Source organism: Aspergillus vadensis (assembly GCF_003184925.1).
Source record: "Aspergillus vadensis CBS 113365 unplaced genomic scaffold BO88scaffold_18, whole genome shotgun sequence".
Lineage (NCBI taxonomy): Eukaryota > Fungi > Ascomycota > Eurotiomycetes > Eurotiales > Aspergillaceae > Aspergillus > Aspergillus vadensis.
The window spans coordinates 88,343-97,741 of record NW_020292056.1 but is presented as its reverse complement, the minus strand read 5'-3'; the positions used below and the strand labels follow the sequence as shown (position 1 = coordinate 97,741).

The following is a 9,399-nucleotide window of genomic DNA, read 5'->3' as shown; positions in this document are numbered from 1 at the left end:
ATGACAGCCAATGGATGCGGAGAAATAGTGACCTGTTAGCAAACTAAGGCAGTGCAGAAGTTATGTCAAGACACTGAGATTGGTGGGTGGGAAACCCCTGCTGGTGACGCATTAGTATGGAGCATTTCCTGCTGGGGATGTAATTTCAGGGAGGAGTAAGCGATTCGGCAGCAAACAGAAGCCAGTCCTTTCGTAGTTACATCAGGCGGGGTTTGAGAACCACGGTCAGAACTCGGCGAGTCCAGGTTTGTAGCTGCTGTCTCAACTCTTGAAGGTTTTGCATGATATACCCTTCACTCAGTGGCCACAGCCCCCAATCCCATCATTGTTTGTGCGGAAAATATTGTTATATCCTACCTACTTCGCAGTATACCATTACCCCCGTCACGCAATCATGCTGAATTTTTGTCGGGGCTTAAAAGACGCTCTCCACTGCCTTTCGACACGGACCGCAAACTAGTCGGCACACTTGCTTTCATTGCATATATGAAAGACGACGTTGAACATATCCCAGCTATATGCCTAGAAGACGACCCTGCATCAGGCTGCTTGAAGGTGATATTTGCTGTGAATAAAGTGAGCTATAACGATGGTCAAGATGCGATTTGTCATATCCAGCAGGGACTAGAGCATATATTCGCACTCCTGGCGACAGTTTCTGGTAAGTGGCACGGGTTTACTGAAGGAGTATCCTTTATAATATCAGAGTCAAGTCGCTATGAAGACATAGGGAACCAAATCATTACCGCTGTGGTTTCCATGTGCTCGTCCCGCATACTGTCTCGGTTGCGACTAGCCGTTTCTGCGAGAAACAAAACGAAACGCCCCTTTAAGGACACCCTCCGAGAAGCTCGCTTAGCTGTGAAGATCGTTGGGAAGGATATAAAAACAGGGCGCTGTTGGAAACCGTACGCAGCTTTACCATGAGAGCGAGGGACGTCGAGAAACTTCTTGACTCGTGGTTCCAATATCAAGTTGACACACGTTTAGTAGGGGCTGTGGAAGGAATTTATCGACTACAGCAGATCATGGGACTCGCTGATTTGATTTGCATCATTCCAAATAAGGACATGAGCCCCTCCTTAAGACAGAGTTTGCTGAATATCATAAACAAGGTCGCCAGGTATTGGGAAGTCGCGAGGTTCCTATACCGTACGGCGAAGAAATTCCCGTTGGCTCGAGCGATGAGAACAGCTCCTGTTTGCCTTCCCAAGGAGGCGTTTTCTACCCCGATTTAAATTGGATATGCTCCTGATTTACGGGCCAAGATCGCCGGAGCTGCTCCGAGAGGCAGTCAACAGAAGCTTCTCAGAGAAATTTGCGCAATATTGAAGATCAACCAGCAGGAGCTTATTAACAAGTACACTTCTCAGGTCATGCGAACCTTGACTACAGCAAAAATCCATGCTGAGATTCAGATAATTGCCCACTGCGAACTACAAAACCCGCGGATATTACCGCGAGTGATCTGCTCGAGCAAGGATGCCTGTTTTCTCTGCAACTTGTGTCTTCGGCTGTACCAGAAAATATACACCCCAAAATGGCACGGAAGACTATATCCAGGCTGGAGGCTACCTTTCCTACCCCAACTAGCAGGGTTAGAGCAAGGTTTTTGCAAGGCTCTTGAGAAGCATTACACAGAGACTTGTGGAACACTTCTGTCAACTCGCCGAGGAACCATCTATCCAGATCCGAACGAGAGCACCTTGTTTACACTTCCATTATCTAGGACTACTGCAAGGGCTTCAGTGGTATCAAGGCCTCCTGGTCGTGTCGCTGAGTTACCAGGATCAAGCCATGTTAGCATGGGAACTGCGAAGAGCGAGCCACGTACAGAGAAGACAGATACTCTAACAAACGATCCAACCCCATCGCACCACTACGCGAAGTCAATGGAGACGGAGTTAGACTGTTGCACACTAATGCAAAGTTCAAGGACATATAGATTTCTAACCCCAGGAGAGTCCTCGGAAGTGTACAAAGTTAGCTTCTCGCGCTCCCTGCAAATACAGATCAAGCATGCTACATGTTCGAATAATCTCACATATTATCTGGAGTAGTTAGGTAATGACGAAGCCGCGGAAGTTCGAGAGAAAACCACTGCACTGCAGGTAATTAATACAGAGTATCTTGAAAGTATAGTCATCTTACACAAGCAGAACACATTATATCTTATTAAAAGAAACACTGTATTAAAGATTAGCTGGTCTAGTAAGACGAATATCCATCCGCAGGAGGCTCCTGAATCATATTGATCATCAAGTTTAGGAATCCTCCAAGCAATCATTTTAAAGATACGCTTCCAGATCCAGCCCGTAGTCAAGAACTGTCTCAAGAAACCATATACTCCACATACTGGTGTTCAATTTTCTATTTAAATATGTATTCATGCCTGAATTTCCTTCCTTCTTCAGGATTATATTCAAGCTCAAGGGCAAGGTCCTCAGTATAATAGTAGAATAGCATATTATTTTCTTCCACTGAGACTGAAATAATTGCAATCCCAAAAGCTGCCAGCTTACTTATTCAAGTTATAATATCTCACAAAAGCGCGACAAAGGACTTCAATAGGGCGGTCAGTAATGGAGACTAAGGTCACGGGATTCTTCTAGTCACATATAATATATTACTCGAAATTGGACAGAAGAACCGACTTCAAGAGTAAAAAACTGATATAGCCTAAATCACATCTCAATACTCCTGCGCTGGTCTCCGAGAAGCAGTAACATGAATATCTCTGAAAGAATATATATCTTGCAAGAAAAGTACTGTAAGATAAAGTCAGAATTAAAAATAAAAAAAGTAAGTATTTACAGAAACTGTTAATAAAATCTTCTTAGCCTATATCTCTAGATCTCAGAGCAGTTCTTAATAATATAAAGAAGAGTCTGTGCCAGATATAATATTCTACCAGAAGACTTCAGATCTTGTAAGAGAGCTTGTATTAGGAATCCAGGTCTTGATGTACAGTAAGAACTCAGAATAACCGGGTACTTTATATATAATAAATTAACCAGCGAGCATCAGCAAGCATAAGCAGAGAATACAGTATCAGCTAAATACAAAGCAACTCTACTTATGCTATAAAAAGACTCACCACGAGAGCTAGATCAGTAATATTGTCGGATGATCTGAGCCACAGGGCTCCCGGGTTTCCTATCTGATTTTAACCTGATTGAACAGGTCTTCGCAGAGCTAAAAGCGTTAATCAAGTAAAAATAGAAAATATCTGAGGACAAATCTAATCAAGGCTTTAGTAGATTCTTAGAATACTATATTAATATTATTGCCGCGTGAGAGAAAGTGCCTGAGACCATTTTTAATATACAAGCCTGATAATTAAGAAGCTATATTTTAAGAAAGATAAAAAAATAAATATTATTTACATATATCTTCCTCATACAAATCGATCTAATAAACTTTAATCTGACAAATCATATTGAGAGAGATACAGTCCAACGTAAACTATTCCAATACCTGGCTAATACCAGTCTGAATCCTTAAATGTTCACGAATGGCCCTGCTCAATATGTTATCCTAAAAGGGAAGACCTACTCGTAAAATGTCAAGCCTAACTGTATTATTTAATCCAGCTCCATACACCACTCTATTAACCAGTATTTCAACTAATGGCATGAGACTCCTTAACAGATATAGATTAATTCTCACATAGTATCTGCTGAGTGCCCAACGACCTCAATAAATACTATTATTCCAAAAGCTTTGAAAAGGAGAGATATAATTATATTTATCTTACTCTTTATATATCTTAATTAGATCCTATCTATGTCCCTCACGCGAGGAAAAGCCTATCTAGAATCTCTAGGCTTTTATATCCAGGAATTTTTCTCTAGCCGAGCAACAGCCACTATCACAGATTCTGTTCAAGTTTAATGCAAGAAAATCTACACTGCATTTTGTGATAGCATGATTGCCGCCATTATTTGTATAATTAGCAGTATATATATTAATAAAATACTATCTTTCCTCAATTACTCCCTCATCTAATCAAATCCTGAGATCTTCATCAAGTACAGTGACACTACATTCTTACATTATACTATTCAATCTCAGACCGGCCTATACATATTCTATGGACCCAGTATTCTTACAGATTTTTCTAATTTATCTAAGCCTATACAATTCATAATCAACCACTTCATTCATATGCTGACAGAAACAGGAATATCAGTAGATTTATTTTCTTAATTATTTATCTACTCCAACAACCATAACAGCTTTCTGTTAAGTAAAAGGATTTCTTAATAAACCGCAGGAATTCATTAATTTACTATTATAAAGATGGCTTCGGAGAGGTCAAGCCACTGGATATTTATATAAAGATACTGTATCATATATCATATATCTCCAGGGAACTCAATATACCCCTGCCTTGTAGTAAAACAAGGTTCTCTTTCTTGAGTCTGTAATGGGTAATAACTTGCAAATGCCATAACTCGGTATCATAATTCCAGAATAACCTTGTTGATCTTGCTCTGTCCGGCATATTACATGAATTCTGCGGACTGGTTGTTGGGCAAGGATACAGATATAATACTTATATGCAGGATAAGCTTGCGAGCATGATCAAGGAAGTATTTGATATAATTATTAGTTGAAGTCTTGAGAAGCAGCTGCTGATTTTGATAAACATCAACTTCGGCCACACGAGTCCAATCTTGACTTTGCCCATCAATACGCTCGTCAGATTAGACTGCGATCTCGATGAGTTTAGCGTTCTGGAACCTGGAGTGCGGGCTTGACGAGTGACTGGTCTGTATGCGCTGAGAGAACTACCTCGATACTGTGACTATCTCCGTAGAGTTCATATGTGCAGTTGCCTGGAGGGCTGTCACCTAGCTTGAACACAACATTCGTTGCGCACAGCCAGTCGCATCTTCGGGTGCCAGTGTCGATCGATATAGACGATGCTGGTGCCTCGAGTGTGGAGATCGCGAATATGCCGATACGAGATGGCCACGCGCGAACGATCGGGGATCGTTCTCATCACCTCTACGAACTCATCCAGATTGCGCGTGGGCCGCTTGTCCACCGAGTCGATGATCCATCCTGACAGGGTGTTTTCCAGTTTGAAGGAGCCGGCAGCCTCGCAGACATAGACACCGCGAGTAGCGATGGCATACAGCCGCGACTGCTGATACGACAGGTTATGGAACGTGCCTCCAGCCACCGTCACGAACCGGTCGGGCGTGATGGCATGCAGGTCACCAACCTGGCACTCAATCTCCACATTCTGACCGCCTCTTTGAACCAGCAGATGCACTTTCTGCCCAACACTCGAATCCAGAATGTCATCCAACCGGATGAATTGGGTGAGAAGCTCCCCGTTGACCTGCAGGAGCACGTCTCCTTCCTCGAGCTTTCCGTCCGCCGGGCCTTCGGGCAGGATGATCTCGGCCACCAGCATGCTGGTTTCCGTGGGCGCTGCTTTACGCACGGTCGCCTCCCACTCAGGCGTCAAGCCCAACCGGCGACACTCGTCGAACGGCTTCAAGATCCACTGCGTCTGAATCGTTCCCCGCGTGACAGGCTCTCCGCGACGGATGCATTCCAGTGCACGTAGCGGTCGGTCCAGAGGGAGGAAATAATCCGTCGCTGCACCGTCTGCACGACCACCGGCCTGCAGAGCAATCGCATGGCCATCGATGTTAACTACAGGACTGCCGGAACTTCCACCGCTAGCTGCTGCGGCGGCCTGGATGTAATTCGTATTGAAGTCACTGTAGCCATCGCCGTATTCGGGCGCGTTTCTATCCAGCCGACTAATGACACCAGACAGAATACTCAGTTTTTCTCCAGCATCATTACCCACAACGCGAATTTCTGATCCCACTTTAGCTGCATCCGGCTGCAGTTTCAGCTCCCTCAATTTCATATATCGAATAGCCTTCGGGTCGAATTTCAAAATTCCAAAGTCGTGAACAGGGTCCCGATACACAGGACGAACGTCGCACTAGTAACAAATTCGAATCAGCATCACTGTCATCAGGCGGTCCACATGTGTAATGTACAACATACTTCCTCGTGGTTATCAAAGATACAGTATCCCCAGAAAGGTCCTGGGCAAACCACGTGTCGGTTCGTCAATATGTATCCATTCTCTGCATCTACCACAAACCCAGTAGCCTGACTACTCATGGACAGCTCGGTGTCGAAGGAGCATGTCTGACAGAAGTGGATAGACACGACGCTCTTCACAACCTCCTCTAAGGTAGCTTGCCATTCCGGCGAGTTAGCCTGAGCAGGCCCTACAGGCAGCAGACGACCCGCATCTTCACCATCCTCCACATCGTATACAGTCCCATTGGCAGGAGTTGAATCCCCAGGTGTCAATGCGGTCGATTCGGGGCGAAGGTGCTTTACGGGCCGTTCAGCGGGTGTGGTGATAGAGCTGCACTTGCGCTTGGCGCCTGCGTCTCCATTCAAACCCATCTGGTCGGTACGGAGACGTATACGACGGGGTCTGGTTGAGTGTATAATGTGAGAGCTGAGAGAGCGGACGGGTGCCTGACTAGGACAGATGCTCGTGGTGACACCGGGAGTTGCAGCGGCCGGGCACGAAGAAGAGTGTCGACTAGAGCGCCGATAGGCAGAAAATCTAGGATTGCGAGAAAATGATGACCTTGCAGGCGACAAGGTGAATCCTATGGGATTGGTGATGAAGCGATAAAGAGGCGAGCAAGTATCAGCAACCACACGGCGGCGTGGCGGATGTAGAGGCAGCAGCCCTCGCAACAGAATTGTTCGTAGCGACAGACAGCAGGCTCTTTCTGTGGATGTGGAGCCAGACGCAAGACATTCATAAGATGCCCCAATAAGAAAGACTACAACATAGAGGAGCGAATGGCTAGGATCGTGAGGAAGGAGGAGAAAAGGAACTGAAGTCAGGCGAGCTGCAGTGACAGACAGAACTGAAAAGGGGGCCGTCAAAACATCCCGGTTGGTGCCCTCTGACTGGCCATCCTACCACAACGGCCATACAGTAAAAAGCGCTGAAAATGGACTTACCAGGGTCCATGAGGTGAACCGAGCCCAGATACGGGGTCGCATCTGCCCGGGGTCCGCTATATGAACATAGCCCCGGTACTTCGCAGATTCCTGAGGGCTAGCATGGGCATAGGATTGATAGCTCACTAGACCTCTTCTTTCTGCACCGCGATGCCCTCCATAAAGATGCCTGTGTTCAAGGGTGCAAGATTCCTAGTAAGCAGACTTTTTGATTTTGAGCTGGTAGGCCACCATCAACACGATCTTTGTAGATTTATATAACCCAAAAAATATGTGCACTGGATTCTAAGTCGCGATAATTTTGCGGTACGTGCTAATGATATCTTATCGGGATCGTGTGAAGCAAGAACAGATCCGCAGGCGGCGCAATAGCGTCCTCCGCCGCCACAATGACTTCTGGCGGCTGTACGCAATTCGCAGCTAGACCATGTTGGAGATGCCTAACGGCCGAATCTACACCTCTCGATCTAACCCTCATATTCCTCCTCCCACTGGCCGTGAAATTGTGAGTTCCCAGCTACGTAGAAAGGACCTTTTGTTGATGGATTCAGCGGGAACGACCCCAGTCATGCGTGCACAAAACACCGGCGGACTATGGTTCACCATGCCTGACCGACATGGTGCTGCCGGCAGTACCCAGTCTAAAGGTGCTTGGACGCCGTAGCCTCCTATGGGATTTGCTATCAAAACAGCTGAGCAGACTCTGTCTGAACGACCATGGAGTTGATGGTTGTTCCTCACGAGTTGTCGTACAGCACTGCGGGGCTACGAGAAAGAGGAGGGAGACCAGAACACTTAGTTCACTTAGATGAGGAGGGATCGTTGCCCTGGGTTTGTAACCCTAGTGAATGCCGTCGCATTGATGCAACAGTTACCCGCAACTTACCCACGTCACCTACCGGTCAACATGCCTCATTGCCCAGGGGTTGTCCGAGTTCCACAGGTAAATACTACCTTGTGCGATGGTGTGAATGAGGGAAGGGAGCCTTGAACCACGGACCAGGTGGGTCAGTTTCAGAGACCACAGACTAAACGAACTCTGGTATAGATCAGAGCGAATAAGGTTAACTTAGACATTTGACCGCTCTGGGCAAATACCCCATGGTGCTTGGATCCGCAGCAGAGCAGGTTGTCGCAGACCTCAACCATTACTCTGTCTCACTTGGTCAACCATAGTGCCACCGGGTCATGTGGCCAAAATAACCAATGGGCGGTTATCCCTAACTTGCTTTGGCTAATCTTGTTGCTTAAAACCCACGTGCCATAGCCAATGGCGCTTCATTCTCTCTTGCCAGGCCAGAAACTTCAATTTCTCCGGCTAATTCTCCCTTCAGCACGGTACATGCGCAGTTGTTTCTCTTTGAGTTCTGTTGTCATCGGGAAATGCCAAAGTCAGAACCGCGGGCGGGCATCCGCGCAAGCACCCGGAAGACCTCGAGTCGCAGTACCGCCGCTTCCGAACCACGATGTTTCCAAAGACCGGAGCCCGTAATGCGTTCTCCCCAGCAGCCTCTGCGGTCCCGTCGACACCCATCCACGGTAAGCATTCACCTACAGTTACTGGGCCCGGATCATTCCGCTGACTCCACGCACCCACCAGCTGCCACAGGTATCTGGTTCTGATTCTCGTAACCCTCCTTCTGCGCCATCGCTGGAGGATCACGAGGCATGTTTGGCTACTGTCAAAACCCTAGAGCGGGAAATTAAAGTGTTAGAGGGGGACAAGGAGACCCTGTTAGAGCGCCTTCAAAAGATTAAAAGTGAGAAGCAGAAGCTGGTGAATAACCAGCATCAGTAAAGGTAATAGCTTTCTGAGCGGCAGGAAACTCAACAATTGGTGTTTGAAATGTAGTATACTATTGCGGGTTAGTACCAACAACTTTGGAGTCCTGCTAGTTTACTGGAAAATGCGGATCCTGCTGCCTTGATAACTGCTCTACCAGCAACGACAGCGGTGCCGGATATATAGACTACACAGGAGGATGAAGAAAGTGTATTTAATAATAATCATGATATTAGACCCGGCTCTAGTAACTTTACACAGCTTCTTCAATTCTAATTTCTCTACCGTAGTAATTGATATCTTTTCTAGGATGAATGCGCACACATATACCAATCAATAATAACGGTGATGATCGTGTCAAGTAGTGCACATTGACACCTGCTGGAAGCAGCTTGGGAGCGCCTGAAATATATAATTACATCCTGGGTCTGCAGGTGGACTAGATGATGCCAAGGTAGGTAAACTGTCTTGTGTATAGTAAACAAGCCTGTTCCACGGACAAATAATTGTGCTCGGCAGCAGCACTCAACACCTAATTGATATTCTTGTCTACCTACCAGCAAACAGAGCATGAGCAAGATTTCACA

The 9,399-nt window shown here is 46.2% G+C and overlaps 3 protein-coding genes across 3 annotated transcripts; 2 read left to right on the top strand and 1 right to left on the bottom strand.

Annotated features, from left to right (window-relative positions):
• BO88DRAFT_427242 (nucleic acid/nucleotide deaminase domain-containing protein) lies at positions 1 to 2,255 on the top strand (the record flags this gene model as incomplete). The annotated part of the gene is made up of 9 exons (XM_025708978.1): positions 1 to 34; positions 311 to 661; positions 731 to 898; positions 931 to 998; positions 1,023 to 1,199; positions 1,269 to 1,708; positions 1,730 to 1,799; positions 1,821 to 2,028; positions 2,065 to 2,255. The coding sequence occupies 9 exons, from the start codon at positions 1 to 3 to the stop codon at positions 2,253 to 2,255; spliced, it is 1,707 nt and encodes a 568-aa protein (XP_025560828.1).
• Positions 2,256 to 4,852: 2,597 nt separating this feature from the next.
• On the bottom strand, positions 4,853 to 6,453 carry BO88DRAFT_344734 (trypsin-like serine protease; the record flags this gene model as incomplete). Its single annotated transcript, XM_025703245.1, has 2 exons — positions 4,853 to 5,974; positions 6,040 to 6,453. The coding sequence occupies 2 exons, from the start codon at positions 6,451 to 6,453 to the stop codon at positions 4,853 to 4,855; spliced, it is 1,536 nt and encodes a 511-aa protein (XP_025560827.1).
• A 1,959-nt stretch (positions 6,454 to 8,412) lies between these two features.
• On the top strand, positions 8,413 to 8,998 carry BO88DRAFT_427241 (uncharacterized protein; the record flags this gene model as incomplete). The annotated part of the gene is made up of 4 exons (XM_025708977.1): positions 8,413 to 8,568; positions 8,630 to 8,806; positions 8,837 to 8,866; positions 8,900 to 8,998. 4 exons carry the CDS (start codon positions 8,413 to 8,415, stop codon positions 8,996 to 8,998), a joined length of 462 nt encoding a protein of 153 aa, XP_025560826.1.
• Positions 8,999 to 9,399: the final 401 nt, after the last annotated feature.